This window comes from Haliaeetus leucocephalus, unplaced genomic scaffold, assembly GCF_000737465.1.
Source record: "Haliaeetus leucocephalus isolate CR32 unplaced genomic scaffold, Haliaeetus_leucocephalus-4.0 Scaffold577, whole genome shotgun sequence".
Classification (NCBI taxonomy): domain Eukaryota; kingdom Metazoa; phylum Chordata; class Aves; order Accipitriformes; family Accipitridae; genus Haliaeetus; species Haliaeetus leucocephalus.
The window spans coordinates 6756335-6781059 of NW_010973013.1; the positions used below are offsets into that span (position 1 = coordinate 6756335).

General features: G+C 45.5%; 1 protein-coding gene across 1 annotated transcript in view; it reads right to left on the bottom strand.

Annotated features, from left to right (window-relative positions):
• Positions 1–852: 852 nt before the first annotated feature.
• The window catches only part of ACSS1 (acyl-CoA synthetase short-chain family member 1), a 38407-nt gene continuing 14534 nt past the window's right edge, over positions 853–24725 (bottom strand). Inside the window, exons 4-15 of the mRNA XM_010577858.1 lie at positions 24434–24651; positions 22761–22936; positions 19867–20019; positions 17979–18126; positions 17543–17680; positions 16874–16966; positions 12217–12329; positions 11171–11297; positions 9359–9486; positions 7825–7888; positions 7138–7256; positions 853–5311 (exon numbers count right to left, since the gene is read on the bottom strand). Coding sequence (XP_010576160.1) covers positions 5138–5311; positions 7138–7256; positions 7825–7888; positions 9359–9486; positions 11171–11297; positions 12217–12329; positions 16874–16966; positions 17543–17680; positions 17979–18126; positions 19867–20019; positions 22761–22936; positions 24434–24651 — 1651 coding nt within the window. The 3' untranslated portion in view covers positions 853–5137. The remainder of the gene's footprint in view (positions 5312–7137; positions 7257–7824; positions 7889–9358; positions 9487–11170; positions 11298–12216; positions 12330–16873; positions 16967–17542; positions 17681–17978; positions 18127–19866; positions 20020–22760; positions 22937–24433; positions 24652–24725) is intronic.

A 24725-nucleotide genomic window follows, 5' to 3' on the forward strand; every position in this document is an offset into this window, starting at 1 on the left:
CCTTTCGGTGACTTGTCAGAGACATTTGCCAGAGGGTTGCAAGAGCTAAGAGTGGCATTGGAAGCTTTCCAGAAGCAGCTGCTTGAGGTAACAGGATATTCAGTGTCCAGCCCTGCATTACAACTATAGTGTTATCCGTGTGGTACGCAGAGAGTGAAATACAATCTTCCTCACTTCTCAATGGACAAGGCACCCTGCAGAGGGTGTGCTCCTGGCACTTAGAAAAGATCCAAGGCACCTGGAAACAAATTTCTTTTCATCTGCTCAGCTCTGGGACAGCTACACACTCACATTCTACACAATGCTGTCTCTCATGTCCCCTCCCCATCCCATTTTCACTCCTTTTCTACTTGTGCACGCCATGCACAAGACAAGATTAGTAGCTGAACCATCCATATAAACTAATAGTCATTAATTGTTCCCACCAATTGTTCTCTGTTTGCATCACACAAGAAAATGAATGTAGAGCAGTGGAGCCTTGGGATTTACATGACACATGCAGCTTACTGACATGCAAATGCTAGTTCTTCAACTTTTTGAGTTGTTTTACAGTGGCAGTTTTCTGGCCCTAACTGATTTCCTGTGAGCTACTGTTTAGAGAAAAGCAGCAAAGTAAAACAGCAATTTGGACCACAAGATGACTCATCCTGATCTCAAACTGTTTTGCCTTTCTTTGGTCTGTGCTGCCAGACTAAAATAATCAGGACAGGCAGAAGCAAGTCCAATGAACTGAAAAAGTCCCAGACCCTTTAGGGGATGGAGGGCTGGACACCTATGATGCAAAGCCAACCCATCACACAGAGAAAGATATTTCCTTTAATGAAAATATGAATACAGAGATCATTGAAGAAACTGGTTTTGGTCAAGGACAATAAATGTGTTTAAAGCATGATTACAAGGAAACATAATGATTAAAGGCTTAACATTAAACCATACAACACACATCTCTAGAAAGACGGACTTTCCCTTTCTAAAATTAAAAAAATCGTCTGTCTCTCCAGTGGGGGAAAAGGCACCATGACTGGGTCTCACTGGCAAAACTGAGTGGGGAAAAAAAGCAAGCACATTTGCCCTTTGCAACGAACTGCAACAGGTAAAATTGACTCTGGATCTCTTTCAATGAAGCTACAAAGGTGATCTGGCAAATAACCCGCACCTTACTCATGGACACACAAAGATTTAGAAGAATTCAACAGTTCTGCTTTTCTAAATGAAACAATTACCCCCAAGTTTGTCCCACAATCCTACCCTGAAGTATTCCATACATCATTACCTCTTTCACTGATTAGTAAAGATCAGCTCTTAAGACTGCACGGGGTCTTTTGCAAGCTACCTCCTTTCTAGCATTTCAAGAACTGAGGACATCAGTGCCAGTTCTGCAGGTTGAACCCCTTCCCGAACCACAAGCCTGGTGGGGGGGCAAGGCTGCTGCGTGCGAAGAGGAAAGCACTGTTGCCACGCACCAATGCTGATGTTCGCGACATCCGGGGAATAACAAAAATGCAAAGCTCGACTTAGGCTTGCACTGAAGATGCAACTGCTGCAGTTAGCAGAGATCATGGGGAAAAAGAAAAAAGGGGGACTTCTCTGGCTGGAAAACTTAATCTGTTTGGCAAAGCTTTCTATGAGTAGCCTACCCGGTGAAGCACAGTATTCTTCTTTTTGTAAGAAGTACCAATTCCAAGCCCTGCCTAGATCTGTTTCTACCAGCCTCAGGGTCCTATTAGATGAACTGAGCATGGGATGTTAGCTCCAAGTGATGCTGGTATACTTGCAGAAGTGCAGTTTTACCAGGAAAAGTGGGGGCTGAGGCTGCCCAGCAGGAGCTGTGTCCACTGCAGAACACCATGTGGGCAGCACATCAGCACCACGTGCTCTCTCTGAATACCCCAAGGGAGCCTCTGAGCAGATGGACATCCCAAGGACCACAGCTCAGCTGTAGAAATGTGCAAGGAAGAGAGCAAGCATCCGCGGTACTGGATGGCAGGCATGTGGCACTCTAGTCTTGCAAATGCTGGTGACATGATTTTAGCAAAGGTGCTTGTAAGGCTTCAGAAGTTTACGGTATGAGGCTTGTTTGTAACTACAGTCTGTCCACACCATAGCTGGCATGGCTCTGATTTATTGGGGTGCTGCAGCTACCTCGTCAGTCTGTAACCTCCCCGGCAGCCGTCGTCCCCAAGCCCACAAAAGCTGAGACAATAGGGATGCAGGTGAGGGAGTGCACCTATCTCCCATTTTCCCTGAGCAGAGGAGCTGTATGGCAAATGTCTCAATGCACCAAAGCACATTGCTCCTCACATAGCTAGTCTTCATGAGGCAGTTCAGATGAATTAGACCATGTGTCTATGACCACTGCATCTCACCTTAACAAGGAAATTTCACGTCAAGAGGACAAGGAAATTCTTTATCCATAATATAGGAAATGCTTTCCTGATTAAAAGAAAAGCATATAATCTTGTTCAAAAGTCATTTTTCTTCCTCCACACTGTATTTCAGACTGCGTGGAGACAACTTGTTTAAACAAGGGAGTCTACTTCTTTTGTCACAAGCATTAACTCCTGGCTGCTTCCCACTTGAAAATCAGTTAAGGAAGTGGGGTTTTTTTCCTTTTGCAACGGCAATAGAGGATATATGTAGTGGCTGTCTCCTAAAATATTAACATCCTGTCAACTCTATCAAACCTTCCGATCTTCAACTTCCCACAAAGTCCACAGGGTGTCTATTTACCTTAAGCAAAAGTGGATTGCAGACAGAAGGATGGGAATTTTAATGAAGCGTACTATTCCCTACTGTATTACCCAGTCCCTAGAGATATTTAAAATAAATTTTTAAAAAAACCCAAACCAGCAAATGCAGCTAGTGTACTCAGAGGAACTATGGCACCTAAGACAACACACCTGTCCTTGAGAACACATCGTACTGCGAGTAGCCTGCTTCCCCGTTTGGTACCAGAATCTCTGCTGGCCAAAAAACTCACCACTCCTCTCCCAGTCCTAGAGGATCACCTAGCCATTTTCTTCCTGCCTTTCCTGCCTCCAGTTAGGTGCACAGATTGTCTTCCCAGTACACAGTCCCACTGGAAAAGATAGTTAAATTAATTCCAGTTTAATTCAGCAATAAGTCACCCCTGTAAAACTAGGGCAAAAATAGGCAACTCTGCCAATTACTCTGGGGTTTGGCAGGCCAAAACACACACCTCAGTGAAACTAAGCAGACTGTCATCTGAGAAAGACAGAGGCAGGACTGCAAGGTTTGATGGAATGACACCAGCCACAGCACTGGACTGGTGGTTAGCAGTCACTTGGCTTAGGCAGGTTAAGATGGAGAAGCTCTGCCTGAGCCCTTGTGGCACACACTCCCAGGATCAGCACTGTGCACGCTATACTGGTGTATACCTTGAGCTTTTGCACCTAGGGAGAGGGCAGGAGTCCTCTACCAGGCCTTCCTGGCATGCTCTGTGGCCCCTCCAACCACTCTGAACCCCTTAGCCAGCTTAACCCAAATTTAGCAGGGGCAGAAGTCTCAAAGGCATTCAGCACCTACAGGTTTTTCCATGACCTTCAGTGGTGTAGTAGAGGACAGGAGACCTGCTAGCAAATTCTTCTGAACAGCCCAAATATAAGGAGTGCTTCAATCAAAATGTGTTTGTGATAAAACGAGTCCAGAAATAAAACACTGAATATATTAGTTGCAATTCTGAAAGTCTATGAAAGACAAAGGCTATTGTTCCCTGCTATTCTAAGGTTGCTGGTCTGGAATGCTACCATCACTTTCCAGAAGGCATCTAAGAGGCACTTCCTTCTTCTTTGTGGATTGTGCAATTTGCGGGTATGCACCTGGTACTTAACTCTTTGGAAGATCAGCACGGCAGAAGGGACAGACATGGTAGGGCGCAACCTACCAGCAATAAGCATTAAGTCATAACTTTTGACAGGAGAACCAACCTACCTCCAAACTGGGTGCCTGTCTTTGTTGGAGCAAACAAGATTACAGGCCATTCGGCAGTGAGCTAAAACAACCACTCCCTGGTCAGAAATCACACAGACCAGCAAGTCACAATGAACCCTCCAGCATATCTCTCTCAGCTTCAAACTCTCTTGAGTGCTTCAGGATTTTGTTTCCCAATGCTTCTCTGACAGACAGCAAGCAAACATCGTCCCTTATCATAGCAACTTCAAGAAATGAAGGCACCTACACAAATCACCACCTGGCAACAAAGATCTACCAGTTGTAGATGGTAATACCACTCCTAATATACAGAAGTGAACCACAATGGACAACATTGATCTAGTTGTCATCACCGATGAGGAAGAGGACAGTTACTTTAAAGGTCCAGTTGCTAATTCAGTTTCTCAAGGCAGAATAAAAACATGTGGGACCAGACCCCTCCTACGCAACAGGCAATGCATTGAGGACATGTAGGAAGTCCAGCGGTAGGCTTTGTGGCTCAGTTTTGCAGCTGGAAGTGCTAGTGCTGGGTTGCCTGCATGGGACATGAAGGGACACAGGCTCACCATCTCTGGCAAGTCGCAGGACATACAGTGGTAGGAACAAATCCTTATGAAGAAAGGCAAAGGAGGTATTAGAACACCTGGGTAAACACAAGAAAGAATTATCAGACTAGCCACATCCTTCTCATTTCTCTAATAACACGTGTGAGACATCTACTAGAATACCCAGCACTGCTGAAAAGGCACCACAGTTGCAGTAAAATACAGCTACTTGAACTCAGGTATCCAAACTGAAGGAAAAATGGAAGAAGTGTATTCCAGGGCTTCTTTTAAAACAGCAAAAGTATTGTATAAAAACATTTCCGTGTACAGTAACATTAAAATGAGAAACATTAATGCCTGCATCTTGCTTCAGCTAGTCTTAAATTTCATCATAGCAAATGGAAACCATCAACGGCTGCTCTACAACAGCCCTAGAAGCAATGAAAGGGAGCTCACTGACTGTGCAAAACTGCAGATTGCTCCTAGCTCTGTGCATCTCAAAATATGTTGTGGAGCGGAAAATCTTGTTCCCCTAGAAGGGAACAGAGTTTTTAAAAAAACATCAAGAGAGAACTATGTTGTTTGCCTTGTTATTTGAGACCTTCCACATTTCCAGAGGAGAGAGATCCCAGAGCTGCCTGTTATGAGGAACTCTTCTCCTTGTATTTCTGGTAAGCATCCAATATCTCCTTGACAACACTTGGATCATCAAGTGTGGTGACATCTCCCATGTTGCTTGATTGTTCAGTGACTACTTTCCTCAGCAGCCTTCTCATGATCTTCCCTGATCGGGTTTTAGGAAGACGTTTCACTACCTGCAGAGAAGGGAAAGACACACCTATATTAGAACCTGGGTCCTGCTGGAAACCACAAGGAAATTTGCCTGAACTGTCCTAAGCCTGGCATACTATCTCATGGTCACAGCTCCTCTGAGGCTCCTGGGAAATACTAGACCTTTGAGCACACTAGTTTATGGCCAAGGAAAGAAGTGTCACTAGCATCAATTCCTTGTGCTATATTTTATTCTTATTTAAGTGGACTTTGTTCCCCATTTATGATTGCTGTGTATCTCCAGGCTGTGTGCTGCAGGACACACAGCTCTTTGGAGAATCAGATCCTCAATAAGCTGTTAACTATTGAGCTGGAAAGCTAGTTACACTTGAAAAATCAGGCACTGATGATGACACAGATCTCAATGCATTACCAGAACAGACATATTCCCCTTTACAGGGCAGGAATATAAAGCACACAATACTGCACACCAGTTACAGGGTCTCCTACTCAAAGGATAACACCTGTCTGCTTATGTTTCTCTTTTTGCCTGATTATATCTGTCAGCCTACACGCCTTCCTTCATAATCAGAAGAATGTTAAATGTCTTGGCTACACTTCCTGCAAAGGACTTAGCAGCAGATTCAAAAGCTTCAGCGTAAACTTCAGCCTGGTTGAGTTCTCAGGCACTGAATAGAGACACTAGCAGGTCTCATTTTGCTACAGTATCAGGCCAGTAGGCTACAAAACTCCAAAGCATTAACTAACATGCAAGGAAGGAGTTGTTGGACTTCCCTGCAGGACTAGCCCCAAACACAGGGAAACAGAGCTGTTTCCTTGCAAACCTGCAAGTTCTGGAAGCTGCTCCAATCCACTGAAGATGTCCTGGGCTGTTCCAAGTTGAATGAGCCACCCTTGCCTGCTCCTGTTGTATTCTGTAACCCGTGTCTTGGTGTCCACCTTCCAAGCACATGGCTAAAGCAGAGTCCCTCAAAGAAGTGGTCCGGTCACTGCCTCCAAAGCAGAGAGCGGAATGGATGCAGGAGGGCCTTGGGGGGCAGCTAAGGGGCAGCTTTGTGCACTCTCCCCAAACACACAAAGGGAGCTGCTGAAAGGTGAGGAGACTTGAAAGAAAGCCTGGAGTTCATCAGCGCTCCAGGTTCAGGCTGAACAGCTGTCCATTATTCAACAGAAACAGCCAGTTCTTTGATATTTGGGGGTTGATGCTAATTACCAACGCAAAACAGCTGGGCAGTAGAAAGTGTCAGTCTGCCTCTCAGTGACACCAAAGATTGTAGCATCTGTCTACAGTTTGGTGGGTTTTTATCTGATCCATTGCACAGGGCCACAGAGAGCAGTGCTACATTACTTCAGCAAAGGGGTTAGCTGAGGGCAAGAGCTGTATGGAGCAGTAATGCTGTTGCATGGTGAACAGGGTCATCAAGTGCATCTTGAGGCACAGGGTAGGTCTGGGGTTCCCCTCTGCCAGAGCTCTTGCCAAACATGGTGCTCTCAACACGCTGTGCATCCCATTTAAAGGGTTGTTCAGCGCTTGGCCCAAATAGAGAAGCCTCAGGGTAGCTCTAAAACACACTCTGTAACAGCCCCACTGAGAAGCTGCTCTGCAGGCTGGAGTAGCTGTAATATCCCAGCCACACTCTGTGTCACTGCTGATCCTCAGGCATGGAGAAGGAGCACATGCACACCACTGCAGCTGCCCTCCCCTATCCAGAGATCCCTCCAGTTAGTTCTGTTTTCCTGCTTCTTTGTCCTGCCAGAGAGGGACAACAGCAGCACTCCAGGAAGGAAGGTGAGGCTTGCTCAATGTGACCATTCCTGCTCCTGGCACCAGCTACACTCTCCCACTTACCAGAATGTGGTCAGGCACAGCGTATTTTGCTATCTTGGAAGCCACTATGGTTCTGAGCTCTTCTTTGACACGGTCTATATGAGCTGTCTGCTCCTTTAGCACTATGAAAGCAAAGGCACCTGGAAGACAAATGAGCAGAAGCCACATACCTCATATTAGATCCTGGCCAGCAAGACCAGGGATGCTCATTCAAATGCTAAGGCAGGTTTCAAATCATTCCTATGCGCAATCTAGGGACTGCCAAGAATCCTGTTTACAAACAGGAGTCAGACTCCAGCCCTGAAATGATGGCCCAGCCTTGTCTTGGCATCTGTGGACCAGACTGATCTCAGTGACAATGACAACTCAACATAAATTACCAAAGTGTCATTGGGATCAAAAGCTGGCCAATGCAAATCAGCTATTCCCATTCTGTTCAAAGGACATCTCTGAGCACAATCGTTTTAAAGGAAGCTCTACCACATATGGAAACACTGTGTGTGAAAACAGCTTAAGGAGTAACACCTGCACCCAGTTTAGGAACATGCAGTTATTTTCATGGCTGTCTTTGCCTCTTAGGGCTGAAAGGCCAGTCAACCTATGGATAACTGCCCTCCCATTCCCTAGGCACCTCCTGACACGCAGCCCAGGTTAGAAATTAAGGAAAGTGTATGTAAATGTCATGTCAGGACACTGCTTTTCACATACCTTCTCCTTTGATCTTGTGTGGATACCCAATCACAGCTGTCTCAGGGACCTCAGGGTGATCAGCCTTCACAAAAAGTGAAACAAAAATACACAGAGCATAACAACTGCTTCAAGCCCTGCAGAGTTTGCGCCAGTTGCTCTAGGAACAAAACACCTTGCCATATCTCACCCTCCCCTTGGCAGATCCTGCTGAAAGCACAACAGGAAAGCTGGACATCTCTGGGAGTAGCATTTACTCACTGGATTGGCCCTGCTTTTGAACAAATAAATAAGTACTCTTACATACACCGCTAAGCCCACTGCACACCAAGCTGAATTTGCACCAGCTGGAAACCTGGTTTCTCTTTCTTTGTCTGTGCTCTTGTGTGTGCACGGCTACAGTCCCAAGTGGTGACTGGCCATGGCCAAATCAAAAGCAAAACCAGTCCTGCATTGCTCTGTGACACAGGGAACTGCTGCCAGCAGAGCAAAAGTGAAGCTGCCAACATCACAGTCCACATGTGACTGGTGTTTACGAGTGCCCAAAGCAAACCAGAAGGCAGAAAGAATCAGGCTTCTTTATCTTCCCAGAAGGGGGGAAGGGTTGTTTTGCTGAATGCATATTTTTATTATACTACACAACAATGATTTATTCTGTCACACTTCAGTTTAATTTAACATTCTTCTGCAGTAAGACGACAATTTGGGTGTACAGACCGCAAGAAATCGCAGATCTGAATCCCACACCAAAGACTGGATTACGCTATCTTAAATTAGATTAAAATATGAAAGAAAACATCACAGAGCAATCTAAGCATATAAATATATTTGCATATACACATGCATACATATACATAGAGCAGGAGAGGAACTGGATCCTCTATCTACAATCAGAAACCCACACAGACAAAAAAATTACTCACAGAGGAGAAAGTAGGATCCTGTGTGCTATGCGAACACAGCTCAGGTTTATCAAATGTCACATTTAAGCGCCATTTGCAGGCAAAACACATAATATAAAATAAATATTCAGGTCCAGCTTTGCAGATAAATGCTCTGAGGACTTTTTGTTTTCAATTCCCTGTGCTAATATTATTTTCTCTCAAAATGACAGGCTAGCTTTGCAGCTGACATGAATCAAGGTTGCTTCATATTTAACACTGCTGAATTCTCACCCATACTCAGCTAGTTCGGATGAGCAAGAACCACAGATTTGGGAAGGAGAGGTTAGATGTTAGCAGAGAGGAAGGAAAAAACAGGAGAGACAATCCCTTATGGAGACTCCACCAGCATCCAAAATTACAGCTGCAACAGTACAATGTCACTGAGAGGAAACACAGCTCTGACAGTTCAACTGCATGGACTGCCCACAGTGTGTCTCCTTAATAAGGGAGCCGTTTCCTTTTGCACATTTGCTGTGCATCAAGCTGTGTGTATGCAAGGGTTTGAAGGCAAGAGACCCTGTGCTTGTTTAAATTCACAAAGCTTCTTTGAAAGGGCCATCCTGCCCCACAGATATGCCCTGTCAAGGGACCTCCACCTGCTTGGTACTTACCATTGCGTCTTCTATCTCTGCCGTCCCAAGCCTGTGTCCGCTGATATTAATGACATCATCCATCCGCCCCGTTATCTGGTAATAGCCTTTCTTGGTCCTGTAAGCACCATCCCCTGTGAAGTAGTAACCTACAGCAAAGACACGCGGTGGTCAGCAGCAGGAAGTGTGCCAGCCTATTGCTTTGGGCTCTGATGCAGAACAGACTACGCTCTGGGATGGCAAACAGCTTAGGGTGGATCAGACAGCTCACAGGGACTCCTAAGCTTACAGCTGCGGGACCTGCCACACACCATTTCCCACTTCTCTCTGCCATCCCCAACCTTCGTCTGCTCTGCCTGGGCTGTGCTGGCTCCTAGTAAGCACCTGAGCAGCACCAAGACAGTGGAGCTTAGGTCTTTGCCAAGATGGGCAAAATCACTGGAGGCAGTCAGCAGTAACCAGTGGCTGACATCCCTGTAGTAAAACCAAGTCCAGCAATACAACACAGTGATGGTTTGTTGGATTTCCAAAATCAAGGGGGGCTCTCTGATCTCGCTAGGCTTTACAGGCCTACAGCTGCACAGCAACTGTGGGTTCAGGCCTGGTGCATACAGCACTAAGATAAAACCATTTCAAATGCCATTTACCATCATGCTGTAGGCTATTGGTCAAACTCAGGCCTGGTGCTAGCTACACCTCACCACTCATGGAAAACTACAACTGTTCAGCTGAAAAAGAACAGTTCTATTACATTTTGTACATGGGAACACTGCCAATTTTTTTAATCACTTACACTGGTATGGATGAAAAGCCATTTTCCTTCCTGGCTAACAAAGATTCGGATCTCAGATAACAGTCCCTCTCCAGCATATAAGCATCGCAGAAACACTGCTATCAGATTAGCTGAACCCCCTCCCTGCCACAATAAGCATGGTGTTTGGAGGGTCTAAAACATTTGACGGAAACTGAAAAAAAAAAAAACAAAAACAATGGTTCCAGGAAACTCCAGTGTCACTGAGGACACATCTGGTGACAGAGATTGTGTTGGCTCTTCATCAAAGCCATGCCCACATCTGAATTGTGGCACTTCTAAGCAGCAGCAGGCAGCCTGTGCTGTGAATCTGAAGGTGGTTTTTGCCAGGACCCATTATTGGCCAATTAATGGACTTCCAGTCATGCCTCCTGCCCTTCCAAATCAATTAAACAACTATCAACTAAATATCAACAAAATTTCAGATGCGAACATGTAGTCAGTAATAAGGGACTATGGGCTCATTCAATTTCTTCTACCAGTTTCTCACTCTTATTTTCCAACTCATTTTGTACAATTGGCAGGATTGTCTCTCTAATTGTTGTCTACTTTGTAGCTTTCAAATCCCTTTCAGTTGCTCCCCTGAGTGAAGACAGTAGTCTTGTCCCATCTCCTACAAAAAATGTTTCCCTGCCACTTCTAATTACTTGCCAGATACAACTTGACCATGTTTTAAGAAGGAAGGATGTAACACAGTCTGTGACAGCAGGGGTGAGATTCAGTGACGCAACAGGTACTTTCCCATCCAATATGCCTATTTCCAAGTGAGACACAAATGGCCCCAAAGAAAAGGTATTTGGACTATAAAATTTGGGCATTAAAATTTTCTAAAAAATACATTCCCTTTTGACAGCTAGAAAGGTCAACACTATTTAGGACCATTAGGGCATGCTTGCAACATGTGACACACAACCCCAAGCAACCAAGATCTGGCTGGTACAGAAATATCACAAAACGCTGCTGAAAATGTTCAGTGTGCTTATACTGCAGTGCAGACTGCCTTCCCTTGGCAGTTTCCTTACCTGGGTAGGCTTTGAAATAGGCATCAACAAATCGCTGGTGATCTCCATAGATTGTTCTTGCCATGCCAGGCCATGGCTGGGCAATGCAGAGCGCACCAGACACATCATTGCCTTCTATAACCTTTCCCTGCAGGTTCAAGCACAGGAAGGATGATCAGGTGAACAAAATAGGAATAGCAAGGGCTTCTGTGTCATTGACCTGGCAAGAGTCACACTGTTGCTCACTGCAGACTGCTAGTGGAGGGCCACAGGCGAAGAAAATGAATCCACTCATGTGGCTACTCTACACTGTCTGTATCATGCCTTCCTCACCCCTTGAGGCCAGCAGCACAGCAGATAAGACTAAAAGAAAAGTGAGTCCTGTGATTCTCCAGAAGGCAATGCCAGCAAAGATGTGCCAAGCAGCCAGAGGATGCCTGGGATGAGGCTAGCAAAGAAATGCCTGGACCCCTGCCTTCCACTTTCACTTTTGTTAACTGCCACATTCCCTTACCAAACTCTCTTTGGAAGAGATTACATGCTTTACTGTTTAACAGAGCACTGGACTGCGGATGGGGATCGCTCTGCACAGCTTCACAGACCAGCACCAGTTTTCTCACAGACACACACAGTTGCAGGGCCTCATGCCTTGCATTTCTCTTGGAAACCTCCACCAGTCCTGTTGGCTGCTCCAGTCTTGCCACGTCACTCGATGTTGCATCCACTGCTCCAACTGTTCAGCTCCCTGGTTCCCAGGAGCTGTGTGACTTCTGACTTCTCTCATAAATGGAGGCAGCAGCCCTTAATCAGAAGCAGTGTAAGACCATAAAAGTGGTGCTGAAAATGCAAACACTCCTCTAGAGATATGCAGTGAGCTTGCAATGCCTAGCTATCAATCTGTACAGATGTTTGAGATACGCTCAATACATAAATTGCTCATCTATTCTACCACTTTAATGGAGGAACAAACATCTTTCCGGATCCTGTTCCTCTGCCATCATAAAGGTGATTAAGGCAGAAACACACACCAGCTTCTCTTTTGGGCACCCAGCACAGCCTCAACTCACATTCTCATCCATCAGCACGGGCACAATCCCAAAGAAAGGTCTCATAGCCATAGCTGGAACGATCTCAGCTTTCTCCTCTGAAGGCCGTGGGGCAATGCAGATGCCACCAGTTTCTGGAAGAATAACGAAAAACAAAATATGTGGGGTCCATCCAGTGCTGGATGAAAGCAAATGCCAGCTCTTCTTAGTTAAAGAAAAGAATAGCAAAGCCACCTTGCAAGAAAAAGCCACTGGGAAGTAATTACACAACACCAAGTAGCACATCCATCTGAAAGCAGCACAGACCTGATAAACCAAGAGCTCTTTGTGAATACAAGAAAGTCTTCAACAAAAAAATGTCTGGCAAGCCAGGATGACACCACCAAGGCCCCTTCTGTCTACAGGGGACATTGTAGCAGGTAGACAGCAGAGCTGCAGGCAGGTCCCCCCTGGTGAGCTCAGATCAAGAGCTACTCCTACTCCCTGTTTGCATGGTGCCTCATTCAATGCTGGCTGCAGAAATCACTGCCCCATGTACACCAGTGACAAACCACAGAGTGTGGCCAAGCACCCGCCTCAGGGGAAGAGCAGCTCCAGAGCATCAGGATCACCAACGTCCAGCTTAGCTCTTCAAAGGCTCAGAGGAGAGCAGTACGTGGTTCTACAGTGGCTGCCTTTGCACCAGACAGCCTGCAGACCCTGCAGCAGCAGCCACGACGTGTGCGTTCAACAGCCTTCCCACACTCCCGTCCGTGGCAAATCCATCAGGCACAGGGAATACCCCACTGATTCAGCCCACACGCTCTGTTCCCTACATCTGGCCCTATGTCAGCTCACAGATAAACCCATTCCCCCAGCTACCAACCAGCAACGAACGTGGGCAGCTCTAACACATACTTACACCCTTGCAGGTCCTTCTCACGCTAACAGGGCTGCCTGGTGGCGGGGGACAGTACTTACCAGCCTCATTTCCTACCCCAGAAGTGATTTGACAGGGAAAGTATAATCATGTCAGGAGATTTATCTTCCAGTGCTGTTTTTACAGCTGTCTAAGGTTAGCATGAAAAGCACTTCAGGAGTCTGAATTACTATTACTACAAAGTATGAGATTAACCCACCCCTTACAGGCAGGTTGTGCTTATTTTCTATTCAAAATGGAACCTTTTAATCACCCTTTTTCATTCCTGCTGGGATGAACACTAAATCAGATTCCAACCTTAATCAGATCTTTTCTGTTCTAAAACTAATTCAGAAACACAAAAGAGAAACAAAAAGAAAGGAGCATTAGGCTTTTAAAAATACAGCTCTATAAATAAAGGTATGTCCTGCCACGTGGAGAATGCATTCCTCTACCAGCTTTGCTGAGGTTGTGAAAACTGAAACCAGGGGTTGGAAAAAGCTGATTTTGACCCTGAATTTGCATCCAGCTGCCCTGACGTAGCTATGAGGAAGGGTCTCTTTGAGGAACCATAAGCTCCAGACTTGCAGAAAAATTTTCACATGTGGCTTACACATAAAATTATTTCACATTTCATTGGTGGAAATGCATCTACTTCACATGTTTCTGTTTACTTTGAAAGGGTCATCTTGAATTTTATCAGAAAAAAAAAAAAAAGCACCCCAGACACCTGCTGTTCTCTGTTTGCACAGACAAAATCTGCATCAGAGCAGGGAACCTGATTAAACTGATGGTTACTCTTCCTAAGCCAGTACTCATTCTGAATACAACACTGCAAGCTATGTTTCTACATGGGTTTTGCCACATCCTACACATCCTGCACACAAGGCAGTAAAGTCACATTCCTGAGAGAGCTGCACGTTGGCAAGGATGCTTTAAAAATTATTTGCATGGTAAAGACCTATTTTAAACTGGTTTGAAAGTACCAATTTTAGCCACTGACATAACAGCTAGCAAGACTTCTAGGCTCTACCCTGCCCTTATGAAGTCTGTCTCATTAGAGACAGAGCTGGCAGAAGAAAAGCTGTGCTTCCACATTACCTATGCCCATGCTGTCACCGTAGTGCAAATCCACATAGATTTTAACCAAGGACAGCAGAGTCTGAGCAGGGAGGGTGATGCATCGAAACAGGCTCCCCTCTGCCGTGGGTAAATCACCTCTGGCGGCAGGCTGGAGCATGTACTCTCTGCCACCATTGTCTTCACCATCACAAATAGATTGGACTGACTACTTCGGGGGGAATCCATCTCAGAAGCACCAGCCCAGTTTAAATTGCTGTAAGATGATGCCAACAACAAAAGCTTCCAGGGCCTATTCAGAGATGTCTTTCAAAACCAGCTTTTGTTCACAGCTGCATACAACAGCTGTACTTTTTTTATAAAACCAACGACAAAAGTAAAAATACCTAGTGTCTCTTCTGCACTGTGAAGAAAGAACTACCCCTGAAACTCAAACACAGCTTTGGTTCTATTACTGTTAATCATAGCACAGCACTACCCAATATTTTAACAGTAAGAGCCATCGGAATTTTTCATCTCTCTCATCTGCACATACCACACTACTTAAATTGCTTCTCGTAATTGCTATCTCACTCATTTGCTCAGCCAAAGACTTTCAAGTGGATTCTTAAATTGCCATTTGCTGATCTTTACGCCTACCAGGCTTTATTAGCTGGCAACACGTTGCTGCTTCGGAGAGCAACACACCATAGAGGACACCGCATAAAACAGTAAAATTAACAAGCTATATTGAAACTGTATACAAGAGGTGACACTGCAGGACCACAACCAGCATCCATCAAACTGTTTCTATGATCTCCTTCCACGCTCCCTTTATATTCAAATGGTGTATATAATGTTTCCAAGATTAATTTGGCTTCCCCTTCATTGGAAGCATCAACTGTGGAGAAAGACTGATTCTACTTTCTAACAAAATCAATTTCATGAATATTTATCATTATATTATGCTTCCAGGAGCTGATAACTGTTTACCTGCAAAACTATGCCTGGATCAAGGTAAAATCAAGCACTCTGCACTTACAGACTGTCCAGAAAAATGTTCTTTTACCTCTCACCTAACAGTTGTTGCTCCAAAAACCCAGGAGAAATACAGTTTAATATAAGATCTAACCCTGTACTTAAGATGAAATAGAAGACACTGCATGCACAATGCACGCACCAGTTAACTGAAGACAGACAAACAAAAAAAAAAGTTAAGGCAAAAAAAGATTCTTCTCAACGCCGTCACTGTACAGTAATCAATTGCTTCTCCATGGTGTTTTATTTCAGAGCAGTGAGGAGGAAAGCACACAGCACCTAGCCAGTCAGCTTTCCTTCTGCTCAGCATGTGAGAACCCAGATGGTTTAAGAGACCAGTAGTTGAAGTAGATAGTACTTAACATTGCTGCTCTGAATTCTGAGGTTGTTTTATTTCAAATCTGAAAATAAAAAGAGTCTGCAAGTCTGGTCTGGATTAAATGGAACTTGGTTGTGTGCCAGAAGCTAATTCATCACATTGAGACGGGCCACAGGGATCCTGAAGAGAAAGCCTGCTAGCAGAAATAAGAATGAAATCAGGAGCAGCTTGACTGGAAAGAGAATGAATATTCTGCCCAACAGCAGCTAGAAATTTAAGAGCAGGGATGGCTTTTTTTTCAGCAGAGGCAGAATGCCAGCAGCTGTGCTGCATCCTTTAAGTCCATGGCTCCGTGGCAAACTGGGGTTCATGACTTGAGAAAGACGTATTGCAAGACACCTTTAGCAACTCTTGAACGTTGGTGCCCAGAAGAGAAGACCGGGTGCCGAGGAAGGAGCTGGGAAGGACCTGCAGGACTTCTTCAAGCGCAGGGCTCCACCAGGCAGCTGAAGTACAGTGTTGTGGCCTCTCTCCACTGCTGGCCAGGAAGGGCAGGAGGCAGGGACCAGCTCTGCTCCAGCTGGACAGGGATCTATGAGAGCCAGTCACACTGTCCAGCAGGTCATAAATGGAAAGCAAGCCTTAACTGGTGCACACAGTGGGGCCAAGAATGTTGCCAAAACAGAAGCGCACTACTTTTTGAGGCATCAAAGGTCCAGGGCCAAAGCAGCTACAGCATACTACTTCACTCCTGGGAGAAGCTGCTTCCAGGCAGCCCTGCTGGGTGACAGCCACTGTCCCCTACCCACCTGATGCACGGCCAGCAACCCTCCACTCACGCCCTTCCAATCTGCCAGAGCAGCTGCACTAAGGTCCCTTTGACTACACAGCCTAGTTTTCCATCCTCCTCTGACCGTTCCCAGGAAGGGAAAGCACACCTTTGTACAGATTACGGCTACATGGTGCTATAAATGCCTTTCCATGTTAAGACCGTGTCAAGGTCAGTACAGTTGGATAAATAATTGAAAATGAGGTTTCTGATTCAAGCTGCCTACTCCCAGCTTTGCCCAGAAATTCAGTCTCTGCCTCCTGCTTCTAGAACCAATTGAGATTTTCCAGCATTCAAAATACCAAAGAACATTTAGAGGGGAAAAGAAAAAAAACAACATTGCTATTGCTTTTATATGCTGCTACATTGCTATTATGTGCTGAACTCCCCAGTGACTTTCAAAAGCTGATCAAAATGCCAGGAGGGTTTTTCTGACAGACTTGTTGGGTTGAATTGAAATGAATTAATCCTTCTCTACCCACCAACAACCTGTCAATGGTCAGAGCCCTCCACGCTCCCCGAGGATGCCTTTTACCTGTCTGCCACCATGTGTCCACGAGGGTGCAGCGCCCTTCTCCCACCACATGGTAGAACCACTGCCAAGCTTCGTTGTTGATGGGCTCTCCCACTAGACCAAAATAAGAAAGGAAGCAGCCTGAGACTCAGAGGGTTGCAGGCAGTTCATTCTCCCTTTTGGTGCACAACACCCTGAATGCATGATTTTTAAGCAGAATGCTTACAGCATTTTGCTGGGACGTGCAAAGGACTGCAACGCATTCATGTAACCGAGCACTGACTTTTTCCAGAAAGACCAAAAGGCAAGCAATAAATATCACTGAAAATAACTAATCAATGCAGGTCATATATAAGAACCTCTAGAATCCTAAATAGTGCAGGAAAATGCTGTTTGGGTCACCTACGCCAGTAAAATTCAAAGTGATGTCATTTACCGTTGGATAAATCTTTTTAGCAAAGAATGTGATCCTGCAAAATAAGCTAGGAAATAGGCAATCACACTACGGTTCAACGGCCCCAACTTCAGTTTATTTCTCCTTCTGCTGAGAAAATATATCAGCAGACAGGGAGCCTGCTTTATCATCTGTTTTTAACCACATCCCATCTGGTCAGCTGAGCTCCTCTGGTACCTTCATTTCACCAGCTAGAACCCCTTGTCTTTTTCACATGACGATTTCACACCCCTTACCCGATCCCAAGGTCCTCAAGGACGATCTGTCGTATTTCTTCACCCACTCTTCTCCATAATTCAGCAGCAAGCGTATAGCCGTAGGTGCTCCATAAAACTGATTAATTTTCAACCTTTGTACCACTTCCCAGTAACGACCTGCAAAATCACAAACAGGCTTTTTATCTGCCTAGTACTGATGTACCACTGCAAACACTCAGCAGGAAGGTTAACGGCCAAAGCTAAAGCTATGACTACTGTGAGTACAGAGCAAAACCAATGGCAACTTTTTTTATTTTTCACCCTGGATGCACAGATGTTCCCAAATGTCATAGACACAAGTTCCAAAGAAATGGAGCTTACCTCCCGTGAGCAGGCAGGTCACACTGGACAGGTTTCTAAATCTCCTTTGCCACACTGCCATGTCTAGCCAAACCTTTGCCCACCACTTCCTCACCTGGGTCAGGGTACACTGGAGTACTTTCAAACAGGACAGAGGTGGCTCCATTGCAGAGTGGTCCATACACAACATAGCTATGTCCCGTGATCCAGCCAATGTCAGCCACACAGCCAAAAACATCGCCTTGCTGGTAGTCAAATACATACTGCAAAGATAAATGTAAGGCCAGCTGACTTTCTGTTGGCAGGCGCACAGAGCTTAAAGGTAAGGTGCTGGACTGGACATCCAAGTGGGAGCAAGAGAGTGCACGGGGCAAATGGAGCCAGGCATGTAGGACGGAGCAGCACAAAGGCCAGCCCAAGGTGAGGAAGCAAGTCAGAGGGACCAGTACCAGAGCTTCCAGGCTCCTGACTGTTTCTGCAAACATACAGGGAGCATGACTGTACCAGCAGCTGCTCAGATTGGAGCAACAAAGCTACAACCAAAGCCCAGAGCCCTGGATACCTAAGGTTGCCTACTCCAGGCAGTTCATGTGGGACAGCTGACCCTGAACTGCCAGGAAGCTGCAGGCCTTGGAGGCTCAGACACTTCACCAATATCAACAGGTTTACATAAGAAAGCTGGAGAAACTGAGAGGTGCCCATGAAACATTTTCTGAGAAATGTTCTTAGCTGCTCAGCTTCTCTACCAGTGTATATCGCTTTCCAGGTGTTACGCTCTCCCTGCTCATCAGATTGAAGATAAAGATCTTGGAGAACTCATTGTCTTGTCTTGGTTACGGAAAATGCTTCCCACTGTAAATCTAACTCCTCTACCACATGGTGAAGAGGTCCTGACTTGTAAGGCAGAGTCAGCTTTATGTTTTAAATGAAAGAAAGTGGATCGGAACTAAAAGAAAACCCCATGAGTGTGTGGCAAGTGCCACACGTGAGTGTGCAAAGACCACAGAGGCCACTCAGGTCACCTGATCCCTCTACCTAGGAGACCCAATTCTCACCTTACTTTTGCAAGTGCCTTTCCCTCTCAGGCTCTGAAGTACCTCTAAAGGGACCACAGCTGCATACTGTGCCTCCCTGCATGTCTGCACCAGGGTGCAGGACCTACCTTCTGGACTAAGAAAGAGATGCCTTGGAGATTACACTGTCACTTAGAAAAGCTGACATAACAAATACCCTTCATGCAGAGAAGTCCAACACTCACACATTCAAATCTTGTACAAATTCAACTGTGTCAACCTAAAGAAAGAAAGCCTCTGCCTGAATTGTGTGTGATTACAAACAGGACGATACCCCTAAAGCCGGATGGAGATCTTTCACCGCAGTCCTCTCCACGTTTCACTGTTACCTTTTCATATGCAGAGCTCAGACCAGAAGCTTCAAGAAGCAGTGCCTTGACTTTTTTCTTTTTTCATGAGAAAGAAGGTTAGAATATTTAGACTAGATCACATAGAAAAGCAGTGCAAAGGTGCAACCACAGAGCATGAATGTAATCTTCAATCTTCAGACAACAAGTGCTATGCAAAGAGGTTGTTTTAAGAGTCCAGATCCTCTCTGAAATAAAAAAGGCCAGCATGCCACTGCAAAATACTACAGTAATATCCACATTACCGATGCCAGTGAGATACTTACCAGAACCTCCTCAGCTGCATCACTTTAATGTCCACAAATTCTGGCCTGCAACACTAGCATGTTTTAAATGCAAAAGTAGCAGCACTGCAGTTTTCCTCCCTTCATAACTCTAGGCTCTGGTTTGCATAGTATTATATTCCCCCGGAACAAATCCTGAAGATTAATTACACATTCTCAGACATTTGTCTGTTTGTTTACACCCAATAAACCAATTGGACAGCAAACACAGAATACAGCACACCTCACCAGTCCAAGCCCCTCTCGTTACTACTGTCGGAAGGTAAGTGAACCTCTTCCAGAGGATGCAGCTGAGTTACCTTGTGCGTGAGAGCAGCATACAGCAGGTATCCAGCCTGGGTGTGAACAATTCCTTTAGGTTTCCCAGTGCTGCCCGAGGTATACAGCATGAAAAGCATGTCTTCACTGTCCATACTCTCTGGAGTGCATACAGAAGCTGCCTTGGCCATCTCCTAAAGAAAAAGAGGTGGTAATGACAAAAAGACTTTGGCTATATGGAGCCAACCAACACTCCATCTCCAAGCATGTCAGCAGTGTCCAGAGACAAGAGCCACTGTTGCTGCTGCACCCTCGCAAACATCCATGGATGTATCATAGGTTATATGCGCTCACCTTGTGGAAAGGTTCCTGTGGACGCGTAGCACCTAGCCTTTCCACCAATACCTCTCCTAGGTGCAGAAGTCAAGGGGAATTGGCCAGATAAAATAACATTTCAGGAAAAAAATGGTAGGTCATAGCTTACATTTCAAGCCTTTGCAAGCTGCTGGTAGAAAACCAAAGTGTGACTGCAAACATGAACCACACTTGACAGCAGCAGCAAGGCTGACTGGATAGTTTAGGACTTTCCTTTTCCTTTTAAAACTGCAGTGCTACAGTTAAACTGTGCGTTCTTCTCCCTTCCCTGGCCCCAGCAGTGGATGACCGTCCTGTCCATTTGATCCTCAAATTCTAATTGCTCCTGCCTGTGAGAAGGAGAGTGCTTTACTCTCCTGCCTCTGCCACTCTCCTCATACTCCATTTGGCCAGGTGGGTGAGATCCTCTCCTCATCCCTACAATCAGAACCATGGGAGGGAAGGATGCAATGTCCTACTAAGCCAGAGCAAACTTTTGGTCCAGCTTGTGCACCCAGTCCAGCAGAGGAAGGGGAAATAATGTGGTCTGAAAGAGATGCTTGTGGTCACTAAACCTTGTAGCAGCAGAGGGCTTGTCTGCCCAGACCATAGATTTTTCAGGACGAGGTTGAACATTTTTCTTATACATGTACAAACTTGGAATAATCATTGTGTGTTCCAGATGCTCAACATATGGCTGTAAAAAAAGCACAGCTGGTTTGGTTCTCTCAAGCTCTGTACTGTCCTACATGAATAGTGATTCCTGCAAGGGTTATTAGGTGGCTCTTTGAAGGAATGTCTAGGTACTGCCTTTTTACAAGTACACACTGTAAACACGCTGTATTTACAAGTGAACACCACCAACGGCAGGTCCAGTTGTTTAAAAGTGTCTGACAAACAAAGCTTAATAAAATATGAAGAGCTGATAGGGTCAGATTTAATTCTTAGCCTCTGAGTTACAGCACTCCTGCTCATCTCAGGTATTTATTGTGACATTTCAACACTGCTAATTGAGACTGCCTTGCCAGTTTTTGAAACTAAGATGGAGTTCTCATATTCTCCATTACAACATGAACTTAAATTTTGCCGTAAGCCACTGCACAAGATCTGGAAAGCACAACTGCTGTAAAGATCAGTAATGTCAGAGTTCACAGCATTAACGGTTTAATTCTTGTTACGTTTCACACCCTACAACTGACAACAGGCTGAGCTCAGCTCTTGGATCACCAAAGCACCTCAGCCTGTTTACAGACTAAGGAACATCATCAGAATGTGCTTTGTGGAGTAAGAAGGAGTAAAACAATTTCCGAATAAAACCTGCCTTGTCTGTTTAACTTACCCTAGTAGTTGCTCCTATCTCATGTGACCAGCACAGGGATTCCTGAGTAATTATCTTGGCTGCACACAGGTGATTTCCAGGCATTATTACAACGAGTAGTTTCTGTTTACTGCTGCCGGCAAACTGATAAAACTACTTCTGCATTAGGCTGCAGTCCCATGTGTACCAGCTAAACAAATTAGAACAACTGTTGTTTTCTTCCCCAGGAAGCACAAGTTCTAAATATTCCCAAGCCATCACTGTCCTCCCATCATGTGGTAACCACGACACTGCCCAGAGGCTATATTAAGCTTCTCCAGGAACTTGATTATTTCTGCACTGCCTTTCAACAGTGTCCAGTCTGAGAGTGCATATGACAAACCACAATGGAGTGTCTGAACACAGTATATAACACCACCACCAATGGTTATCAGTGCATTCCGGGTCTCAGGAAACACTCATTCCTTAAATCTCAGCACTGTTTGCAAGACTACTAAAATGGAGCAGCATACCCCCTGCCCATGCTGAGATGAGTCAGATGCAGATTGAGCTGCTTCAACTCACAATCCTAGCAGACTGTAAATACAGGCAATCCATTTGAGGATGAAGATCCAGATGCCATAAGGGGCTTCTCCTTTTCATCTGCGGAACTCAAGTCCAAAAGGCAGAGATGGGGAGAAAGATGATCTAGCCAACACTCAGGCCTCAAAGGAGTTATCCAGAGTGCCAATGGGTGTCTGCAGAGCTAGGTGACTGCAGGGACATACAGATGCTGTCACTGCAACACAGCTGTATCCACTAGCCCGCTGGCATTCTGTGGCAGCACGGGAAGAGCAGCACACACTGAAAACCTGTTCCAGAGGCAGCATAAAGGCTAGTCATCCCTGGCAGGTCTGATGCAGCTACATTAGAGTGCCAAGCTGCAGTGCAGCAGCTGCTTCATAGGCTTTTAGCCCAGCACACATACGTAAGGAAAGTATGGAGGCCCCCTGATTTTCCTTGGCTGCCAATTCCTAGTGTAGCCTACAGCAGATCAAAGACCAAAGGCAAATACCAGAGCGTGCGTGATCTACACATTCAGCAAGATTCTCATGCACATGTTCTGAACAGCCCTGCATTGGGTCTCTCAGACATATCTGTGTTAGCTGGTCCCTACATTTATTAGTGCACCATATTTCTCTCCCCCAGCAGAGTAAACATCACATACTTCAAGAAACATCAGGGGAAACAGGCAACAAGATTGTGTTACCAACACCAACATACCTCCTCAAGGGGAATATCATGGTCACCCATCTGGACTTTGTTATCTGTCCTCTGAGCAACAAAGACATGTTTGACGCTTGGACAGTTCTTCACAGCTTCATCCACAGTCGTCTTCAGCTGTATGATTCGGCCTCCCCTGACTCCCTGGTTGTAGGTGATAATTGCTTTGCATCCAGCTAAAAAGAGAAAGAATTAGCAGACATACCAGCCTGTCTTCAAGGCTAGTATGTGCACCCTGCTTTCATTACTTCTGGGGATGTTGTATAGGGCAACATGTGTGACAAATACTCAGAACTTCTATCAATCAAAAACCATCAGTGCTGCTGACGAAAATACTTTAAAACCCGAGACCCACAGAGATTAGGGGTAGCTGGAACCTCCATAGGTTTAGTCCATCATCCCCACCCCAAGGCAGGGTTCACTCCAGCTAAACCATTTCTGACAGCTGCCAGCCCAATCTTCCTGAAACACTCCAATGGTAGCTCTTCCACCCTCTCCCCACCAGTCCACTCCAATGCCCATCAGGAACATGAGAAAGTCTCTCCCAATGTCTAGCCTAAGTATCACTCCCTGCAATTTAAGTGCCTCCATTTCTGCCTAGCAAAACCAACATGCAGAACAGTTTCTTCCCAGTTACCTGTGTTACAGTGAATACTGCTGCTTTAGTCTAACAGCTCACACGCCGAAACCAGTGCAAGACTTCCTACGACCTTAGTGAACAAGCACCTTTGCCCCTCTCTTATCCTATCTCTGGGGCTGCATATAAGTGTCCGTTGCAAACTGAAGCAAACAGCACCAAACTCAGCGCCTCAACTCAGAGGCGTTACCCTGCTCTGAGACACCTGCAGCCTTCTGAAACTCACTTGTACCTTGAGGGGAAACCTCCTGGAAGCCACAGCACACAGCAGCACTCTGGGAGAGCGCTTCAAATTGTACCACACTACGTTATTACAGAGCTGTGGCTGCGGAGAAATGGTTCTTTAGCCCATCACCTCCACACAAGTGGCTAAAATTGAGGGATAACTAAAACGTGTACTTGTTCTCTATAGATTAACACTAATAAAGCAGAAAAAAAAGCATGGAAATTGCTGTAAGACTTATTCCCTCACACTAGCCATAAAGAAACTGATGTGACTGCTAGGACATGAGCCACTTCACTTGCTATTTTGTTCTTCTGCTGGTATTTTTAGCATTACTTTTTACCTAATCACACTACAAGTGCTTTGGGCTAAGAACAGTTCTGTTTGTTGGTACAATGGCTAACAGAGCGGGGGCAGGCTGCCAACACTTCCAGTGCTATACATAAATCACAGTATCACAATCAAGACTGCAGAATTAGCACTGTGCAGGAGTATCAAAGAAACACTGCAATAACACTGCAAAAGAACAAATCAGGCCCCATTCCTAAGCTCTGGTTTTCCCTCCAGCTTCACTGCTGTCTGCCAGTAATCCAGTGCAGACTGAATGTTAAGCGATTTATAAAGTATTTTAAGGCCAGAGGATTCTGCATCTGCTGCTAAGGAAAAGGCTCTTCACAGTACTTTGCAAAGGAGAGTGAACTGTCCCGCCAACTGAGAATGAACCTTTTGTCTTTCTGCCAAGAAAACACAGCACTGGGATATGACTTGGAGCACTGTCCAGAGAGTTTTGTTCCCCGGTCTGCATCTACTTACAGTCTATGATCCTCCCAGCTAAGGACTCCGCGCTGAATCCAGCGAAGACCACAGTGTGAACAGCACCAATCCTGGCGCAAGCCAGCATGGCTGCCACAGACAAGGGAGACACGGACATATAGATGGCCACCTTGTCCCCTTTCTGTATCCCATATTTCTTCAGGGTGTTGGCAAGACGGCAAGTCAGATCCAGAAGTTCCCTGCGGCACAGAAGCAACCTGTTTTACGCGGGGGAGCAAAAAGAGGATGAACTTGAACCGAGTGAGGCATCGCGATCGCCTCGGGACCTTGT